The sequence below is a fragment of the Dendrobates tinctorius genome, unplaced genomic scaffold (genome assembly GCF_039654945.1).
Source record: "Dendrobates tinctorius isolate UK_male_01 unplaced genomic scaffold, ASM3965494v1 ptg000044l, whole genome shotgun sequence".
NCBI lineage: Eukaryota > Metazoa > Chordata > Amphibia > Anura > Dendrobatidae > Dendrobates > Dendrobates tinctorius.
The window spans coordinates 19,786,905-19,809,329 of record NW_027361712.1 but is presented as its reverse complement, the minus strand read 5'-3'; the positions used below and the strand labels follow the sequence as shown (position 1 = coordinate 19,809,329).

The following is a 22,425-nucleotide window of genomic DNA, read 5'->3' as shown; positions in this document are numbered from 1 at the left end:
AAATATGGCCGAATTCTTGCCCAGATTTGCCTAATAACTATCCCTGATGAATGGAGCGTTTCCTACACAAACCTCTTGGTGGCTCATCAGAGCTCTCCTAAATCATCAGATTGTTGTGTTATGCTATTGTTAGCTGTGATCACTCCTAACTGGCTCAAGACAAAAGGTAGTTGTCATGATCCAGGTTGGATCTGACAGATTAAATGCACAAAGTAACCTTTTTTTCCCTTGAGCTGTGTGCTCAGAGTTGGATTTTGCCCCCGGTGGCCGTTATGGTCATTACACTGGTGTTTTCAGTTCTAGTTTCCCCCGGTGGTGGTGAGCGTCATTGCACTCTGTTTTTTTTTAGTTTAGTGCATGTGATTAAAACAGGTGTGATTGCTGGCTCTGCTATAAAAGAGTCTCAGGTGTTGCAATCAGCATTGGTGATATTGTTAGGGCTTTTCCAACCATGCTGGGTGAGGGAAGGAGCTGAGGAGATTCCAGGACAGTTCAGTCAGAGTACAGGAGTGGCAGCTATGGTGTCAGCGAGGAGTTCGCCTATAGCATGGTGGAGTGGCAGCTATGGTGTCAGTGATGAATTCTTGCAAAGCTTGGTGGAGTGGCAGCTATGGTGTAGAGCTGCACTCAGTTGCTGGACTCTTTTGCTGGAAGCTGCACTCAGGTGCTGGACTCTGTTGCTGGACAGCTGCACTCAGGTGCTGGATGCCATTGCTGGACAGCTGCAGCCAGGTGTTGGACACGGTGGGAGGAAGATGCACTCAAGTGTTGGACTCTGTTGCCTGGAGCAAGTGCATCAGAGCAAAGCTAAGTGTTTCCCTGTTTGTCACTTTTCCTCATGTTGGTGTTAGAGCAGCGGTGCGGCCAGTGCCTGCGCCACCCAGCTCCCTAGCAAGGGATAGGTGTAGGGTGTGCTAGGGCGTCAGGTTCGTGATCGGCGCCCGGTGCGGAACCGGCATAGGGAACGTTAGGAGCGTTAGGGACACTGACTCAGGGGAGTGCAGGAGGTCACCAGGTCCCTCGTTTCCTATCGCAGGGCCCACCGTTGTAAATGTTTCCCTATCCCCTGTGTCTGGTTGTATTAGTTACCGGCATGCGGGCCGCGTCACACAGGACAATTACACGTGCTGTGTCCTGTTGTATTAGTTACCGGCCTGCTGGCCGTGTCACACAGGACGGGGCACATGACAGTAGTAAAATATCCCACATACTCTATTCAAAAAAGCATATTAATACCAATTTTACATTTACTTTAAAAGCGCTACTTGGGTTAGCTGTAGCTCATAACACTTTGTACTATATGCAATTTTAGGCATATTTCTCAGTTTTGTGAGTCAATTTGGTCATGTAGCCCACCCTCTGAATATACTGTTGGCAGGACAATGAGATACATTTACTTATATAGTAAAACACAAGTCTTCTTGGTAGACAAGCACACATTTAATAAGGCACAGATCTTCACATTGCATGTCTCACATGGACTTCGATATGTTGGCTCAGGACAGGTTTGTTGATAAATACTGAGAATCCAGAAGTTGTTGGTGAAATTAGTTTTGGACAGATTATAATGAGGAAATAAATCCTGATGATGTCCGAATATCTGTTTTATTCCTTTATATCAATTTCCAAACCTTGATAAGTCATTATTGATCAGCAGCACCTACGAAATAAGCAAGTCAATGATATAAGGACCTGAGAGGCAATTTAAGACTGCTATTTCAAATTCCAGAAAATATTTTAGAAACTAAATTACCTATTCAATTTATTTAATTCATGCACCCACTGGGAAATAATCTTAAGGGCTCGCTCACACAAGCGTTGATTCTGTCATGCCAGAGAATCGTCTCGATTATGATAATGACACTCTGATCAGGGTTTGAGCCGAGAGTCAGTTTACTGTGATCCGATTCTCACGGCTTAGGTTGGGTTCACACTGCGTTACGGGGCAATGCGCTGACGGATCCGTTACATAGCGGCACTAACGCTATGTAACGGCTCCGTTAACGCACCCATTGGCCGCCATGATATGCGTACTAACGCATGCCAAAATTGGCATGAGTTAGAAAGTATGCGTTAATTCATGACGCACCCTCGAATGCTGCTTGCAGCGTTTTTGGGTGCGTTGCCAGTAACCGTTCGCTGTGCATAGAACTGTATGGGCTAATGGTAGGTAGCGCATGGTACCTTAGCACTACCTAGCGTTAATGCATACCGTTAGCGCTAGGTCACAAAAATGACATAAGCGTTAGCGCATCTGTTTAACGGATACGTTAAATGGATGCCCTAACGCAATGTGAACCTAGCCTAAAGGCCCCGTCACAGTAAGCGATATCGCTAGCAATATCGCCGTAACGTCACTGGTTTTGTGACGTAGCAGCGATATTGCTAGCGATATCGCTATGTCTGATACTTACCTCCAACCGGCTCCCCTGCTGGCTATTGCTGATCGCGCGAGATCGGCCTGGTCCATTTCTCGTCGTCAGCTTCCTGCTGGGCTTCCTGTGGCGCCGACGAGTAACGCGTGGACGCGGGCGGGAGGACGTCAGGATTGCCTCGTCTGACAGGTAAGTAGCGACCCCCGACCGCTGCTATGTCGCTGGTGAGATCTGCCTGTGTGGCACCTCACTAGCGATCACTTAGCGATGCACCAGCGATCCATATCGTTGTCGGGATCGCTGGTGCATCGCTAAGTGTGACAGTACCTTAAGAGACCTTAATTTCCCCATCTTCACCATGGTCTGTGACCGCGTAAATTGGACTGCACTAGATGACATCCGAGTGCAGTCCAATGTTTTACACGCACCCATAGACTTGTATAGGTGCATGTGATCCAATTTACAGAGCCACTTGCACCATGCTGTGATTTGTCTCCCATGCTGAATAAATACGCAGATCAGCACTGCTCACAGTATACATTTGGTCTTAATGCCATCGGATAAAACAATGGCCGTGTTATACGCTGTGTGAGCGAGGCCTAAGTCAGAATTATACTAGGAAATGTCACAAAACAGTTTAAGCTATATGATCCTTTATACGACTATTCTCTGCTCTTATGGCATCTATGGTGGCAACGACAATAGAAGGCTCCTGTGCAAACACTGAATATTGGATCTTTGTTTTTCAACTGTTCAGTTGATGACAACAAGCTAGAAATCAATTGCTTCATTCATAGCTCCACAAATGTGTGCACATGGAGGATACATATCATCTGCAGTGGACAAGGGGTTAGCATAGGCAGTGGATACAATGCTCACTACTGATCTGGGGTGCCAATATTGACATTTCTGATTACATAAATGACATAATTTTAACATTGTAATGAAATGGTTGTTAGTTCTGCACCGGCACATTTAGTACTATTTAGCCAATAAAATGTTTATTCCCATCACACATGACTTGAGCTATCCTCACATATGATGTGACCTTATAGTATGTGGGGTCTGGACTCTGGGATCGCCATTGATTTTGAAAATAAAGGAAAAGCAATATTGGTTTAATTCTTTAACCCATTTACATGTTTTCACATGCTTCACTATATCTACAGCACAGCCCTCTTTTATACAGCTATGCTGCAGGTTGCTACACAGGCCACTACTTAGAAGGGGGCATAGCACGACACCTACGCTACGGACTCTTCATTCTCAAGGAGTCCATAGTTCAGACCCCTACCGATAATAAAGTGATGGGAACTCCCTTTAACAAGATGCATACTGCAAAGGTTCAACCAAAAAAAATAATTCTAGTGTTACTGCTAACCTATAGTTTTTAATGTCAGCATTTTACGATGTATTTGCAGAAGGAAAACGACATGTATATAGGGGGTCAACACACTTCTGTGCGCTCACCATCTCCTGTCTCAGCTGCCCGGTCTGTGATCTCTGTCTTGTAAATGTTATAAGCATCATAAGAGAACACTCCAACCAGTAGGAATCCAAAGAGCTGGAAAAAACAAACCATGATCTTAGTGTTACATATGTCATTGGAGACTGTCTTGGTCAAGCGACTTTTAATCATTTTTCATCTATGACTGAATTCAGGTGTGTATGATGTATCACATCTGCGTATTGCATAATAATCACATTAGGCACCTACAGCTAACTAGTGTAGAACCAGTGTGAATGGCTGTGTGATAGACTCATATTCTAGAGTAAATTAATTTATGTACTAGAATTTGCACGCAGCCTGAATAATTGTGACTATATCGAGCAGAATTTATTTCCAACTGATGACAATTATTTTCATTGTAAGTGAAAATGATCTGGCATGCAAGCTCAGCTCACACATAGAGGTTGTATGCCCTGCATCCAACGCATGGCACTAGGTGGCAGAACCAGACGTGGTTTAAAGCAAACACAGTATTTCAAGGCAATTATTAGCTACACAATTATCAGATTTTGCAATACCGGTGAAAATCACACAAACGTGATGATCGGTGGGGCTAAAAGCAGTTGCATCGTTTATGGCCACGAGGTAAGAGTAAGGTCAGACTAATGGCCAAGTCATGACCATTACAATTGGCCATTTGTTTTCAAGAATGAAACATCTGTTCCCTGTCAAATCAAGTAATTCTTTAAAGATCTTTAATCACAGTGGCTACTGGTTGCTACTGGTTTTGTTTTTTACGTCATGGCCACCCAACAGGTGTGACTCGGCGGCTCCACCTCCACCATAAGCAGTAAAAAGCATTTTACCAAGCCCTCCTCAAGAATGAATATTGCTAAATTATATAGTATATTTAGATCAATAAGGGGGAACTTTAGGAAAAGTTATGCTCATTCTAATGTTCTTACAGGTAAGCTGTCAGTACCCTCATGGTTTTCACACTGCAATTATACCAATTTCTGCGATACTTTTCTTGATGTCCCATACAAATATCACACATGTGTACACAAACAAGTTATATAGTGCAACTTGTCATAAGCAAAGTGACCAGGACCAGTCCAGCGGAGCATTTACTTAGGATTGGTTTGGCGATGTGTCTACTCTCAACTAGACAGTGCTAGGACACATTGCTTGAACGGGTCTCTTTAATCTTCAAATCAGATCAAAATCAAACAGGTCTCCATTTTTGTTTTTACAGGCAATCAGTGACACGTGAGCATGTTAAATATTCGTGATAGAACACATTTGTGAAACATAAACATGTGAATGGGGTCTTTAAGAGAACCCATCATGTTGAAAACAGTCTGATCTGTAGTTAGGATGTTAAAGAGCAGGAGGAGGAGCTGAGCACGTTGATTTACATCTTTTTGTGAAAAGTTTCAGTAACATTTGTATTCATTGAAATACATTTTATTCATTGATAGCCCTGTTGTTTGTATGCAAGACTCTAGTGGCGGGTCCCTATATGACAGTGCATGCAGAGTAAGGGCTGTTTCACACTTCCATTTTTTGGCATCAGTCAAAATCTGCCGTTTGGCGAAAAAAAATGGATCTGACGGATTTGCCTGGAGGATCCATCTTTTTCCCCATAGACTTGTATTGGTGGCAGATTGTGACGGATGGCCTTCCGTTGGGTCTGTTGTGCGACGGATACGTCATAAAATTGGGTCTGTCAGCCAGAAAAAACATCCCTAGGAACATTTTTTGTCTGCGTCGAAAAGACGGCTGGTGACGGATCCGTCGCCTGGTATAATGGACGCCTGTGGGTGGCAGATCCATCGCAGCATGGAATCCGTTGACGGATTCCGTTTTTCCAAACTGAGCATGCCCAGAAGAATTTCCCTTCCATAAATTTAACCCCAAAATCCATTCTGGCACAGAAAAGTCTCTCTCTTTCTCCAGAATTCTGTAGCTTTAAATTTCCTACACTAACTGCTGTGACAGAGCCATCAAAAAAACAGATCCAGTGCATCAGTTTTTTCCAAATATGTAACGGATCCGTTTTTCAACACTTTGGCGGATTTAGACTGACGCCAGAAAACGGTAGTGTGAAACAGGCCTTAGCTGTCAATAATTGAGTAGAACCACACACTATATCCAGGGCCGGCGTTTCCACCAGGCAGACCAGGCAGATGCCTGGGGCCCCCACCTACAAAGGGGGCCCCCTGCATCTGCTGCCCATTTATGAAGTGCCCAGAGGATGTACAACAGTGAATAATGTTGTGCATTGCTCTGAAGTCTTGGAGCGTCTCTCGCAAATCCCCTTGAGCCCCCCCTGTCTCTTTCTCCCTGCAGTCAGGTTAAAAGTTGAGAGTGAGGGGGAGGGGTCGATTACAGCACAATGACAGCCAGGAGATGCCTGCAGCTCTGTATGTCTCCTCCATAGTCCTGATCATGGCTGCTCCTAGCACTGTCCTGAGAATGGATATGCCAAAGTGAAGCCGCAGAACCTGGTAAGAGCAGCAATAACACATTAGAGTGCAAGGATTTTCTCACTGTGGTCCCAGAGCTCTGTGCTGATCGCTGTAGGATCAGGATTCACAGCCACATACAACAGCGATCAGCATCAGCTCTGACCACAGTCACTAATCACTGCTTGTAATGTGACAGGGCTTCCTCCTGTCACTGCTGTCCGAATGACACAAGACAGGGATATTGTCTGCTGAATCCGGGGATTTATAATATAGAAATAAATGAATTCCCATGTGAAATAAGGGTAAACCATACGTATATATAGTACAGGTGTGCATAGGAATCAGCGTTTTTGGTGCATTTTTTTTGCAGCCAAAGCCGGCTCTCTTGGCAGTAAAAACACTGCTTTCAAAATGCCCATTTTTTAGGGTATGTGCAGACGATCCGGAAATGACAGCACTTTGGACGCAGCGGACATGTGCTCCATCTGTTGAACGCAGGTGATTCCACGAGTGGTCACTGAACCGTGCAGAATCACTGCACCCAATACATCGTAGGGGTGAGATTTCTATTGCAGAGACTCGCATCTATGTTAGATAAATTGACATGCTGCGGTCTGGAGAGTCGTGCTGCATGTCCGTCTCCGCTGGTGAGGTGCGGGAGTATGTGCACGCATAGTGGACATGGAATTTCTAGAAATCCCCCCCACTATGCTGTAACATCTGGATGCTGCGCGTTGGATGCTGCAGATGTACGCAGCATCCAGAGTTTACTGATTGTGGACACAGACCCTAAGAGCTTTGCTGTTTTTTATTTTACAATGTTCATTTTGTCTACAGTACATGTTTAATAAAGTTCGTTTTATTCATCAAAAACGCAGCGAAAACAACGTTGCGACATTTGCAGCTTTTCTTAAATTTTTTCATTGCTTTCTACGGGTGAAAAAAATTGCTGAAAGAAGTGACAAGCTGCGGATTTAAAAACACTGCAGTTGTGAAATTCAGTCAGGAGAAAATAAAAGGGTGTGAGGAGATCTCGGAAAATCTCAGTCTTTGCTTGTGCTATAAAATGCCGTAAACTTCTTATTTGCAGAAGAAAAAGCTGCAGAAATTCTGCATATGAACACGGTCAAAAGCTGCTTTATAAAGTGCCAGCGAAACATATGAGATTTCCGAATTCTCCTGCATGCGCTTAAATCTGCAGCTTGTCACTTCATTCAGTGTGTTTTCACCCGTAGAAAGCAATGAAAGAATAAAAAAAAAAACTGCAGATATTTCAACGGCATTTTTCGCTGCAATTTTTTAAGTGTTTTTGGTGAATTAAACTATTAAGTCTCATTTACACGTTCAGTATTTGGTCAGGATTTCACATCAGGATTTGTAATGCAGAAACAGCAGTGGAGCAATCAGAGGAAAAGTATAGTAGAAACATGTCACCACTTCTGGATTTCTCACCCGCCTGGTTTTGACTTGCATATACTGAACGTGTGAACGTGGCCATTAACATACTGTAGACAAAGCAAACATTCACACTTTAAAAAAAGCTGAAATAAGTGTAAAGAACACCAGAAACAAGCTGAAAAACAGGTGTTTTGAATGCAACATTTTTACTGCCAATAGAACATGTTTTGGCTACTGAAAAAAATGCATGTGAACATAGCCATAGCGTTTCAGAGTAAGATTATCTGTGGTGTTACATAGGACTACAGGTGACATCTACTATATTATCTGTTCTCCGAGAGTTATCTCTGCTATCTCTGGTGTTACATAGGATGAGGTCACAGTCATATGACTGGTCACGTGAGCCAGGGAGGGCTTCTGTTCTGGAGTGTGTTGTGCATAGAGGGAATTATATGGCGATCGGTACACAGCCCCTTCTGAAACGACAGGTGGGCATGGTGGCTGATTCGCAGCGCGGGAAAACTGCAATCCCGGCCGGGATAGCGGGTGGGAGTGTCAAAATTGGACTGTCCCGCTGGATCCAGGACAGTTGGGAGCCCTGCTGTGTTATCTGCAGTGTTAAAAAAACAAATTAAAGGGAATCTGTCACCTACTTTTGGAGGGCTATTTAAATGAGGTCGGTCCGGTCCGATGGGTGGTGTTTCCGATCTTGCCGCCTCCCCATCCTTGGCAGCCGTCCGCAGTTTTTTCATGAATAGGAGTAGGTGTCCACCATTTTTCGTGCATGTGCTAAGCATTCTTGGCTCGCGCATGCGCAGTATGCTTTGCCCAACTGCGGGCAAAGCCGAAAAGCCTGACTGCGCATGTGCCGCTTAATTGGGCCCAGGAACACAGCAAAATACTTCTGGGGCTTAGTTAACTGGCACATGCGCAGTCAGGCTTTTCATTTTTGCCCGCAGTTGGACAAAGTTTACTGCGCGTGCACGAGCCAAGAATGCTTAGCGCACACGCGAAATATGGCGGACACCTAATCCTATTCATGAAAAAACTGCGGCCGGCGGCAAAGGATGGGGAGGCAGCAAAGATCGGAAACACCGCCCATTGGACCGGACCGACCATTGGACCGGACCGACCTCATTTAAATAGCCCGCCAAAAGTAGGTGGCAGATTCCCTTTAAGAGGGGGTTGGGGGACAACGCTTTGTCTTGGGGTTGGGCCCCCAATCTTTTCTGACCCTAGCAATGCTCCTGTGTAATGCTATTAGTGGAAGACCCATTGGCTGATATAAAGCCCCTGAATATGGGGACCACAGTGCCAGCACTGGCTCCAGGCCCCTCTGCCACCTGTATCCGCATCCTGCTCATGTATTGTAACCTAAATGTGTGTTTTTACAATGTTACCATTTGGGGCCCCACTTTAAACTTTTGCCTAGGGCCCCACTTTGTCTAAAACCGGCCCTGACTATATCCATACAAACACCAGGGATTTCATTGAATAAAACTTAGGCTAGGTGCACATGAGTGTATTTATTGTCATCCGAGAAAATGGAATCAATTATATAAACGACACTGATCAAACTCTCATCAGAGTTTGATCACAGTGTCAGCATAGTGTGTCTATAAAGCCGGTGTCTACCCTAATAAGGGTCGTGTCACAAGTAAAGTAACTGAGGTGTGCCAAAATACTTACAGCTCCCGTAACTGCTCCTGCATCTCCCGAACTCCGGGCGGCAGCCACAATTGACACTACCACAAAAATGACTGCAGCAGAGACACAGCGCAGGAAATCCTAAATGCAACAGAATGCAGTATTGGTAGTAATTAAGACATTTGCTTGATTTCTGTGCAGGCAGCACCAACAATGATAATTAGTATCTAGTTTACAGGGTGCATTATTTCAGTATCTAATGGGACAAAAGTAACTGGTTGGAAGGATATCAGGTCTGGTTCCCATAGTATTTATCACACACAGAGGGAACAACTTAATAATTAACCGCTGAGTTTGCTAATGAAATCCAAATGACTGCTCGCACTTTCAAATCACTGTAACTTTATCTGTCCGGCTCCGTAAATGCTACAGCAAATTAAGCAGAATAAATAGAACAAACTTTGCAATTGCTGCTAAATGATGTCATTACATTCTCACTCTGGGGTGTGGTACAGTAAATCCAAACCAAATGCTTTTTCTAATGTTTTACACACCATGCAGGGCCAGTTGAGAGCAGCAAGACGCAGATGGTAGTGACTTGAGAAGAGGATGAGGAACATGAGAGTGATAATAAGCTCAATCAGAGGGGCTGCCGAATAGGAAGATATGGAGGCCGCAAAACATATAAATATCACAAAGCAGAGGACCTGTGGAGAGAAACATGGAAGGAAACTAGGATCATGTTCCATATGATATTAGCAGTAGGTAGACTGATAAACAATGGGTCTCCTGTACACTTATTTTCCTTGCCTGATTATTGAGTAGAAGATTGTTCTTTGGTAGTTATCACTATAACTTAAAGGGAATTTATCAGTAAGAACAATCCCCAAACCACAAATATGGGCATGCAGGTCTTTGAAATCTATCAACACCTTTATCTCTTCTATATGTTGCTGCATTCCAAAGGAATCAGTGTTTTAATTCATATGCAAATGAGGTAATAAGTGCTCTGGGTATTACAGTGCATTTAATAAGTCACTGCCTCCCCATGCTCTTTCCCCACCCAGCACTAGCTTCTTTACCTTGATTGATGGCCACTATTTGATTTCCTTGCCTGGCACCTGATGTCACACAGGCATAGAGGCTGGCATTGAACAGGGAAACAAACTCTGGAGGCAAAGTCAAGTTAAGTTCTCTGTCATGCTCAGAGCACTTAATCCATCATTTGCATAGACATCAAAACACAAATTTCTTTGGAATGCAGCAACAGATAGGAAATATAAAGGAGTCAATGAATTAACATTTCAAAGACCTGTATATCCATATATGCACTTTGGGGTGTTGATCTTACTGACAGATTCCTATTCCATATTAACACAAACCTCTGAGACCCAAACACTATAGACAAAGAAAAGTGAGAACAATTTCCTTTACTACATAGGGTCCCATTTGATTTCCCACCCAACATTACCTTGTAAATATATGAGTTGATAACAGGATACCTTTAAAGGCAAACTTTATTATGTTATTAACCCAAATTGCAAAATGTTACATGTGGCATAATTATAGGTCTGTCGCTATATACCATGAAATAAGGGATTTTGAAGAACTTAAAGGGAATATGTCATCAGAAAATTATCTATTGTTTAAATCAGATTTTTGTGTTACATGTATGTAAAAAAAAACATAAAAATTGGCAATGCTTTTTTTCATAATACGATATTTACTTTACAAAAAACAAACTAAAAAATCAAAATGAGTGATCTTTAAATTGTGATGCTGGCCACTGAAGGTTTTATACTCATACAATACTTACTGTCCTTTCAGGAACAGTTTTTAGCAGGCTGCTTGTCATCAGAGGCATGATTACAATGCCTCTATACACAGCTGATAACACAGGATCCACCAATCACAATCGGTGATGTTACAGCTGGCCCTGCCCCCCATCCCTTTACAAAGACTTTTGTTTGTGCTTATTAGATGCTTCAATACAAAAGATAGGGACAGAGACTGTGGCTATTGTGGTAGGTTAACTCACTCAGCTGCTTACAGAGGTAGACACAGGAACATTTGTTCCGCTGGTTTATTGAAGTCATGGTATAAACCAGTGCAGGGTTAAACAAAATAAACATGGCGCAAAACCAGGAAACAAAAAGATAGACGCCTCTCCATTATTTAGCTGTGGGATTGATGTCACCTGGCAATTCAAAGATGACATCAACCCCCCCAACTATCACCCCACTTACCACAGCTACAGAGCAAGTGGGAAGACCTAGACAAAGAGCAATAATTGGCGCATCTTACAGATGTGCCTTTTCTGGGCAGCTGTGGGCTGCTATTTTTAGGCTGGAGGGGGCAATATCCATGGCCTCTTACTTACTGAGAATACCAGTCCCCAGCTGTCTGCTTTAGCAAGGCTGGTTGTCAAAAATGGGGGATCCCACGCCTTTTTATTAAATTATTTAAATAATTAAAAAATCAGCGTGTGGACCCCTCTATTTTGATAACTAGCCTTGCTTAAGATGACAGCTGATGGTTGCAGCCCCCAGCTTTAAGTTTTGTCTGGCTGGTTAGCCAAAATACAGGGGAACCCACGCCTTTTTTATTTTTTTAATTATTTATTTACAGTGCGTTTGATAAATATTCCCATCCGTCGCTCCTGCTTTTACTGTAATTAGTGGTAGCAGGTATCGGATGATGGGATCAGTAGTCCCAATGGCTGACACCAGTGACTGGAGGTAAACTTTATACCTCTGATCACAGCAGAGCGCTCACACTGTCTTTTGATAGCCAGTATGGCCGGTATGTGTCGCAGAAGTCCTCTGCGCTGTAAGCCAGTAATGTTGGTGTGCTGGGACTTGTAGTTCCACAAGAGATTTGTTTAGTTTACTAGGGAGGCTTACAGGGCTAGTCAAAGAGCTGAGCAGGACTGGGTAGCCATACATACACCGCCCACATATGGGGGTGGTTACAGCTATATAATGTGACCAGGGTGGGTCACATGGGGGAGAGTGTGTGGGTCACCCTCCCAGGGCCATGGGGTACTCGGCACCGGGCCGGTGTCAGGGGAAAGTGTCACAGCGGCGGTGACCCGGTCCGTGGCCCTGGGCGCCCAAATAATCGGGGAATGTAGTTAATGGAATGGAATAGTTCGTGACGCCACCTGTGGTGCTCGGCAAGGGAGGTGTTAAGCCGACGCTGCAGACAGATCCTCTGGGACAGATGGTATGATGCAGCAGTGATGGTATAGCCCTCCACAGGTAGGGCTGATGTCCCAGGGCAGTGAAGTGGTGATGGTTGTGGAAAGGCGCAGGCAGTGTAAAAAATGGTACCCAGATGTAGCGGTGCTGAGCGGGTTGGCGCAAGATTGAATGGAGGACACCGAGGCTTGCAGTTCCAAAGCTTTACTCACAGTCTGCGGTACACAAGGGTGCCTGCCTCCGGGCCGTGTCCTCCGGGTCAGAGACTCAGCCAACCTCCAGGCCAGATGGAAAGCTCCTCTCCAACACTCCGCCAACATGTCCTCTATTGCACCTTAAAGTGTGAAGAGCTCCAGTACCATGGTACCCTGGAGTTCCTCCTGTCAGATGTTCCCAAGAACTCTACTCGTATGACAGCTGTAGCCTACTTCGGGGACTCCCTTCTGAGTCCCGGCTCTCTAAATCGGTTGCTGTTGTGCCCCAAGTCTTAGATGGGAGTAGTGCATTTACAGCCTACTACTCCACCGATGTCTGCTGCAGAACCATAAGTGTCCATACAACCTCGGGACCGGGCCCCGGCCTTGCGCTGAGAACCTATAGGCAGCGTTCCTCTTCCAACCCACGTCCTCTCTGTTCTCCTACTCCTTCGTTCCGTACTTGTCTTTCTCTCTCTTATGGAAGCTTAGGTTGCAGTTCTACGTCTTCCTCCTTCTTTTCCTTTCCCGTGCCAGCTGGCTCAGATCACTGAGGCAGCTGCAGCACTCCTTCCTCCATCCCTTCTTCCAGGGATCCCAACTCCTCCCGAGTGGCTTCCTTCCCCTCACTGACCTCCTGTCAGACTACACCTTCCCACTCTTTTATATATTTCAACTCCACCCACCTCCCAGCACATCCAGTGTTCCAAGCAGGGAACCACCAAAGGTGCTCTGCTACTCTCTAAGCACTGAGCCGCAATGTGGTTGTGCAGAACTACCCTGTTGTGTGGGGTGCGAGTGTTGGAGCGTGGAAAGGAGTTCCCACCTTACCTGGATGGTGGGGCACTACACCTTAGGAGAAGGTGCAGTACCTCTGTGGCGACTGAGCCTCCGAGGCACCACATGTGTGTACCTGAATGATTCAGGGTGCAAGGTCCTGTAAGGTCTGTGTTGGGAGATCCTGGGAGTAGAATCGGATCCCTGAAGAGCACATGCTGAGGCCCTGGACCTGGTGAGGCCTGTGTGTTGGACGGTCCCAGGAGGGGACAGATGTCCTGAATAGCACCCGGTGAGGCCCCGGATCTGGTGGCCTGGGTGTTGGATGAATGTGTCCTGAATAGCACCGGGACAGGCCACGTGTCTTTGCGGAGTCTGAAGGCATTGTGTTTGGGGGAGCTACCCTCCGTCTGAGGATCTGGACTGTCTGTAATGCACTGGACACAAGGATGGTGATCCCAGTTCGGCAGCTTCCTCAGGAACCAGGACTGACAGGAGGTCAGTCTGTGGAGCAGGAGCTCCTGAGAGGTAACCCCGGACATGGGGGAAATAACTGTGTGCGCTGGCAATGGTCCGTTACTGAACTGTGCGGTCACCCGGTGACTAGAGAAAGTTAGGCGTGACTAGTAAACACCTGATAAAGCCTTATGTGATAAGTTATGGACTATGAGTTAGGTCTGTGATGTGCAACATGACCTACGGTGCGGTTTATGCTGTATAAAATAAACCATGTGGACTGTTTTATGAGTAAAAACCGGGGCTGACCATGTCAATATAGCAGCCAAGTGAGTGTCCCCCAACATAAACAGTAAGCACTATCTTACATATGGTGGAGAATGTGGGCAATGGTCCAGAAAGCACATGTGAGGTGTTTGCTGTGGCTCAGCGGGGTCACAAAGTTTTTTTTTTTCTCAAGTCGGCTTGCGGTGGCTCAGTGGGGTCACCAAGGTGACAAGCATCTGGCTGTAACTCGGCGGGGTTACGAAGGTTGCGGTGGATCGGCGGGTCCACGAAGACGGTGCAGGGGAAGTGTACATGGACTTGTGGCAGTGGGAGCTGCAGTTGCAAGTTGCAGCAAGAAGTTCTGCAGGAGCAAGAGCTGCAGTGACAACAGCAGCTGCTTGTGAGCGGCAGCAGGAGGTGCCAGTGGTTTGTGGCTACAGCAGGAGCTGTGGCAGTGCCAGTAGGAGCTGGTGAGGTGCCCTAAGGACATCAGAGGTTCAGAGTGTGCAACCTCTTAAAGGGCCAGTACCAGCCCCAGAAAGACATAAGGGATTGTGTGAACTCGGACCTGAGCGTGCCGTGGGGGAGTCCACAGAGTGTACCCCATAGCAGGGTGGTGTCCCTAAATGGGGTGGTGTCCCAAAAAGGGGGCGGTAACCCAAAACAGCGATGGGTGCCCTAAAAAGGGTGGAGTCCCAAAAGGGGCGGTATCCCAAAAGGGAGTAGTTGTCCAAAAAGGGTGGAGTCCCAAAAGAGGGCAGTATCCCAAAAGGGAGTAGTTGCCCAAAAAGGGGTGAAGTCCCGGGGAATTGGGGCGGAGCATCCTGAAGTTAAAGGGGTGACGCAGACAGACGATTGCCAGGGGCAAGTGTACTATGTGTGCCCAGTCTGCTATATAATCTACCCACCCTGCAAGAGGCTACGTGGGTGTGCCCTGCAGATGATTGAGAAGGAAATGTGCGGACTGGTCGATTCTGGGAGCTCAGTGACTAGTGAGGGTGGCGCCCCAGGGATTTGTAATACCCAATAGGAAGGTCGGGGTCACGTGCATTAATGGGAGCACTAAGGACAATCCAGTGGCCAGGGTTATCCTTGAGACGACCTGGGACAGTACAGGTCAGGATGTCGGTATAGTCCCAAATTTATCTTGTCCGGTAATCATAGGCCAGGACTCTAAGCTGTTCTCAGACATGTGGGAGAAGGGAATTCCTCTACAGCAGGAGGATGGAGGACTCACTCCTGATGGAGCTGCGTACATGAAGGCAGTAACACATCCCAACACTGATGGGTCAGACGTCAGGGTGACCAAAGGAAGGATGCGTCTGCCCGACTTACGGACATGATGTTACCTGACGGGTACCACAGGGTGACTGATAGTCATGTGGTAATTAAAAAGAGTGGCTGACACCCGAACAGAGAGCACCTTGAGGGTTTACCGTACTGTGGGATGTGACACAGACATTAATAAACAGATGCAGAACATCAGGCGGCGGCAGGCTCCAACCCAAGGCACAAGGACCCGAAGGGATCCTTCAAATAATGAAATGGCAGGTAGACGAAGACTTTCAGCAACACAAGAATGTTGAGAATCTGCAAGTGGCAGTTCTACTTTCAGTATGAAATGGAGAGACCTGGACAGTAGCTCCTGTGATGTACTAAATGGGTCAGACTCAGGCCAGACAGCTGACTCGACTGGAAGTGGGACTTCTGACCATACTAACCGGGAGAGCCGGCCACTGAGAGAAAAGTCGGGTGACAGGGCATACTGCAGAAATGTGGAGACTAAAAAGGGTCTGGTGTCACAGTTGGACTGTGACTTAAGGGCCAAAGCTCAAGGCCGACATAAGGACTGCTGGGGGTGGGGGAGGCCTGACAGTTTGGCTTTGAAACATGAAAGGGCAAAGTCCAAAAATGCATTGATCACAGAGAGGGATACAGTGACAGTGATGGACTACGTCTCGGGAGCTGACGCTCAAAGACGACTGAGAGGGCCCTCTCGACTGGTAGGGCAAGGTGACATGGGTGCCCGGTCTCAAGGTCCCTGGTTTATGGCAAGTGTTCAACCCCACAAGCTTGAACAGGGTGGGGGGTATGTGATGCAGTGACCCCTGTTACAGCTAGGGGGCGCTGTATGGGCTCCCCAGGACATGCATGCAGGCATTTCTTTTATAGTGATGGGGAAACAGTAAGAGGCATTATTGTAAATGGTCAGTATGTGTCACAGAAGTCCTCTGCGCTGTAAGCCAGTAATGTTGGTATGCTGGGTCTTGTAGTTCCACAAGAGATTTGTTTAGTTTACTAGGGAGGCTTACAGGGCTAGTCAAAGAGCTGGGTGGGACTGGCTAGCCACACATACACCGCCCACATATGGGGGTGGTTACAGCTATATAATGTGGCCAGGGTGGGTCACATGGGGGAGAGTATGTGTACCTGAATGGTTCAGGGTGCAAGGTCCTGTAAGGTCTGTGTTGGGAGATCCTGGGAGTAGGATCGGATCCCTGAAGAGCACATGTTGAGGCCCTGGACCTGGTGAGGCTGGTGTGTTGGGAGATCCTGGGAGTAGGATTAGATCCCTGAATAGCACACAGTGAGGCCTGTGTGTTGGATTATCCCAGGAGGGGACGGACGTCCTGAATAGCACCGGACCTGGTGGCCTGGGTGTTGGACAAATGTGTCCTGAATAGCACCCGGTCAGGCCACGTGTCTTTGAGGAGTCTGAAGGCATTGCGTTTGGGGGAGCTACCCTCCGTCTGAGGATCTGGACTGTCGGTAGTGCACTGGACACAAGGATGGTGATCCCAGTTCGGCAGCTTCCCCAGGAACCAGGACTGACAGGAGGTCAGTCTGTGGAGCAGGAGCTCCTGAGAGGTAACCTCGGACATGGGGAAATAACTGTGTGCGCTGGCAATGGTCCGTTACTGAACTGTACAGTCACCTGGTGACTGGAGAAAGTCAGGCGTGACTAGTAAACGCCTGATAAAGCCTTATGTGATAAGTTATGGATTATGAGTTTGGTATGTGATGTGCAACATGACCTACGGTGAGGTTTATGCTGTATAAAATAAACCGAATGGACTGTTTTATGAGAAAAACCCATGTCTGACCATGTCAATATTGCAGCCAAGTGAGTGTCCCCCAACACAAACAGTAAGCACTATCTTACATAATATATAAATTGTATATATATATGCCTGTATGTATGCTAGGTGTATGTTTATATATATATATATATATATATATATATATTCAGCTCTGGCAAAAATTAAGAGACCACTGCAACGTTTTATAAAAATCAGCTTCTCTACATGTCTGACAGGCATCCCATTCCAGCGTCAGTTGAATTCCAACCAGAGTACACCTCATTCTACTTAGCGTGCTTCTGATTAGGTGATCACCTGAACGAAATCTTATTTAACGAAGGAAAGTATAAAAAACCTTGCTGTGGTGTTCACAATCCTCTTGCAATAGGACAAGCTGGATGGCAAAACAAGTGCTAGTAATATCTCAAAAGTAATAGGAATGAAAACATAACTTTTAACCATGCCAAAGGAGTTGAAAAGAAAATTCTTGAGTAAGGAAAAGAAGGGCTCAATTCTAGCAGAGGGATACAGTGAGCGTCATGTTGCCTCCATCCTTAAAATTTCTAACATGGCCATCCATTACAACAAGGTCAAGCAGCAGACATTTGGAACAACAAAGCTACAGACCGGCAGAGGGTGAAAACGACTCTCCACTGACCAGGATGACCATCATCTTATTCAAATGTCACTCAGCAACCACAGGTGACACCAAGTGACCTAACAAAAGGAATGGCAAATGGCAGCTGGGGTGAAGTGTACGGTAAGAACAGTTCGTAAAAGGCTTCTAGAGGCAGGGAACAAAACCACAAAAAAGGACTTGAAAATCCTCCAATAATCTAGAAAAAAAACACACCAAAAAACAGACAAAGATGCTTACCTGTCTAGGCCTCAAGACAAATGCACTATCAAGGTGCAGCGGACCCAAATAAAGATGGCTACTGCACAGGTGCAGTAATACCAATGAGACAGCCAGCCTACAATCAGGGATCGGCCATTTGGTACACCAGTGCAAACAAATACAATCTGTATGCGGCACTGTTCACACACAAAGGATGCAGAGCATCTGGCTTACAGCCTATTAATAACACCCTATGGCGGGCTGCCCAGTGCTAACTAAAATGCATCCTGTGTGAACAGAGACCACAGTTTACAGAGCCATCCAGGCCCAAATGCACCCTGAAAAGATATAAAGTGAAAAAAAACACATAGCAATATATGAGAGGTATTAGTTAATATTCTGTCCAAAGTATGTAAGCTTGCAACCCACATCAAGGGTCCCCACTTTTGCAAGTCCTACTCTAACAATATATCCACAAAAAGAGGACTTGAAAATCCTCCAATAATCTAGAAAAAAAACACACCAAAAAACAGGCAAAGATGCTTACCTCTCTAGACCTCAAGACAAATACACTATCAAGGTGCAGCGGACCCAAATAAAGATGGTGACTACACAGGTGCAGTAATACCGATGAGACAGCCAGCCTACAATCAGGGATTGGCCGTTTGGTACACCAGTGCAAATAAATACAATCTGTATGTGACAGTGTTCACACACAAAGGATGTAGAGCATCTGGCTTACAACAAAAAATGGGGACCATTGACATGGGTTGAAGCTTATGTATTTTGGCCAGAATATTAACTAATACCTCACATATATTGCTATGTGTCTTTTGCGCTTTATATCTTTTGAGAGTGCATTTGGGCAGTAGTGTGAAACTACCCATAAAGGCAGGGCCGGCCCGAGAGATTACGGCACCCTAGGCGAAACTATTTTGTTGCGCCCCTACTATTCTTGGCAGTAGATGAAAACTTGGGATATAAATTTAGGAGCAAAATAAACCACAACAACAATGATTAATTAACTCTTTCCTAACTCTTTAATCTTCTGAGAAGTTGTATAGGACAAATGTATACAAAGTAATCAATAACACAAAACAAAAACGACTATAGGTAATTAAAATTTTTCTTTCCTTGCCTTTTTTTTTTTTTAAAAGGATGACACTAAGTCACCAGATTAATTTGTTTAGCAACTTCAGATTCTATCGAAATTGTTGCCAACCCAATCAACCTCTCTTGCGTCATATTTGCCCTTAAATATGTACACTTTTCTTTCCATCCCTAAAACTTTTTGCCTTTTGAAAAGATTTTTTATAATTTTTTCTATTTTTTCTCTGGTGCCCCCTTTGGGTTGGCGCCCTAGGCGGCCGCCTAGTTCGCCTATACGTTCGGGCCGGCCCTGCATAAAGGTGTTATCCAGGGATTCTCTTACAGGGAATTTGCCACTGATTTTATGGTATCCTAACTAAGGGTTACAAACTTGTGACAGATCCCCATAGCAGTTGTACCAAAGTCTTGTATTGGAATTTCCAGCACATAATGATGAGTCCTAAATATTCATGAGTTCCTGACTTTCTCCGCCCCCGCTGCTAATTCAGTTTTAAAAAAAAAAACCATAAACCTGCACATCAGGGTCCAGGTGTAGAGAAAGATGGAAGCTCAGGAACATCAGGACTCATCATTTGCTGCTGCCAGAAACTAATTTTCCTAATGAGGTATATTACAAATACAGTATGTTTAACATCCTGTCCTTACATTATATACAAAGAAAAAGTTTACGGAAGCTGCAGAGTGGGCCCCTAGAGTTAATTCCCCTGGCGGGCCATAGGCACCCGAGTCCGACCCTGGATAGATAGATAGATAGGCTATATAGATAGATAATAGATAGATAATGATGGATAGATAGATACAAATAGATAGATAGAAAAAATTAAGCAGAGAGCGGCACCTGAACAATGGCAATAGTTGGGTGCAAGGCTTCACAGGTACATACCAGTCCTTATATTAGAAAAATCAAAGAAGCAGCACACCCTCATTTTAGTGCATAAAAAGCTAGTTTAATAGTCCATTTGTGCGCAACATTTTGGCTCTGTGTGTGAGCCTTTTTCAAGTAGTGAATACAATTTACATCAATTAGTGTCCAAACAGTACAATTTCATATCTGTTCTTCCATATTTATATATAAAGTGCAGAACGATTTTATTTGCAACACTATAAAGTGAAATACAAAAGTGCCTATGGTGCAATATAATATAAAAATCCATAAACCAGTCAATTGATTGTATTCTATAGATAGACAGACAGCCACTATAACACAATATTCAGGTACCATTACGTTACCAGCTCTGCAAGTAAAATCCGTCCTTTTGGTGAGTTTAGAAATTCTTTATCCAGAGAAAAGCCACCAGTGCTGTCGGGACCTTCCTGTCCACTCATCCCCAAGGCAGGGGCCACAACAAAATGAGAGAGAGGTGAGGGGGATGGAGATAAGAAAATATAGAGAAGTTACTGTGGGAGTTTTAGTTTTTATTTCCAATAAAGATGAAGCTTTAGGGTTTAGTTACCAGAGGGTGTGAGACAGAATGGACAAAAGTGGAAACAAAGAGCAAGTTACATTACATGTGTTGTTTGGGAGATGCGAACAGTATTATTAAGCTGTAGTATGTGATACTGAGACCAAAGGAGTAAGTAAATGTAAGAATGATGTGTTAGGTGATGTAGTAAAATCTATAAACTGAAGGAGAAAGGTTGGAGAGAGGGAAGCTTCTTCCCGAGTATGTCCTCCTGATGTGTGCTTGGACAAGGAGGAAAAACTGTGTCTGAAGTGGAGTTGCAAATGATCCAGATTTGTGTTACAGGAAGAGGGGGAGGGAAAGAGACTGAGGAAAAAGAAGGAAAGAGACTGACACAAACACCCAAAGGTTTTTTATGGAGTGGAACGTTGCAATTTCTGTAAATCCTGTTAAAAATTTGTAGCAATAGTAACTTTTGGTGTCCATGAGGGTATGAAAAAAAATTACTACAAGTAGAAACCAAACATTTATATAATGTTTAAGAATATATTACTTCTGCTTTCACTAACGTTAGATAATATTTGATTCAGCCCTTTCACGACCTATGATGTATAGATACTTCAGAAGACGTGTATCACCCTTTGATGCAGGCTCGGCACTGAGCCCGCATCTTTTCAGGCACATGACAGCTGATCTTATCAGCTGTCATGTGCCCCTAACAGCGGCCGGTAGAATCGCGAAAAACCTGCGGCTGTTAACATGATAAATGGCGCTGTCAATCTCTGACAGTGATATTTGACATGAGCGCACTGGAAGTGCGTCACAAATCATGCCCAACTGCTCCTCTGTCACATGATCACAGGGCACCAATGGGATGGCATGACAACCGGGGGTCTGAAGGAAATCCACGTGCTTGTCATTTCAGATCTGCTATGATTTTTGCTACACATAGCAGGGCTGAAGAACAAGCAATCAGACTATTGAGGCAAGTAAAAGAAAAAATATAGATATATTTAAATATTAAAAAAGTAAAAAAAATAAAATCACCCCCCTTTTTTCCCCATTCAATATAAAACTATAAAAAAACCTAAAAATATACATATTTGGTATCGCTGTGATCTATCAAAATACAAAAAACAATTAATCCTATTGGTAAACGGCCTAATAAGAAAAAAATCAAACTACCAGAATAACGTTTTTTTTGTTCCCGCAACATTGCAATGACGTCAGATCGGTGCACAAAAAATAAGTCCTCACCCAGCCTCAGATCTAGATGCAGATATGAAAAAAGAGAGATGCTACTGCTCTCAGAAAATGGTGCCTTTTTGTTTTGTTTTTTTTATAAATGACCCGGAGAATCATAATGGCAGGTCAGTTTTAGCATTTAGTGAACATAATAAAAAAACAAAAACAATTGTGAAATTGGACCTTTTATGCAATGAAAACGCAAATACTGAAAATCCCAAAGTCAAGAAGGGGTTACAAGGAGAAAGCAAACATTTATATAATGTTAAGAAGATATTACTTCTGCTTTCACTACTATTAGATCATATTTGATTTATTATTGCTATAAGCAGAGGCATAATTCCAGTGTCCACCTCCCTGTGCCAGTTATAATCGTAGTGTCCATGGTGTGGATGTGCCATCCCCGTCCCTGACTATAAGAATAAATTGTTATTACACTACTATCGGTTTTTACTTTTCTTTATACTGATTTCCTGTTATTACTACAGTACCTATATAATTTTACATCATTGTA

At 44.6% G+C, this 22,425-nt stretch overlaps 2 protein-coding genes across 2 annotated transcripts in view; one reads left to right on the top strand and one right to left on the bottom strand.

Moving 5' to 3' along the window:
- Positions 1-1,418: 1,418 nt before the first annotated feature.
- CMTM5 (CKLF like MARVEL transmembrane domain containing 5) lies at positions 1,419-21,233 on the bottom strand. The gene is made up of 5 exons (XM_073575397.1): positions 20,494-21,233; positions 9,896-10,048; positions 9,384-9,482; positions 3,846-3,939; positions 1,419-1,660 (listed from the first exon to the last, which is right to left on the bottom strand). Exons 1-5 carry the CDS (start codon positions 20,587-20,589, stop codon positions 1,644-1,646), a joined length of 459 nt encoding a protein of 152 aa, XP_073431498.1. The 5' UTR covers positions 20,590-21,233; the 3' UTR covers positions 1,419-1,643.
- The window catches only part of EFS (embryonal Fyn-associated substrate), a 104,823-nt gene continuing 88,647 nt past the window's right edge, over positions 6,250-22,425 (top strand). The window contains exon 1 of the mRNA XM_073575396.1: positions 6,250-6,335. The gene's annotated coding sequence lies outside the window, so the exon portion shown is untranslated. The remainder of the gene's footprint in view (positions 6,336-22,425) is intronic.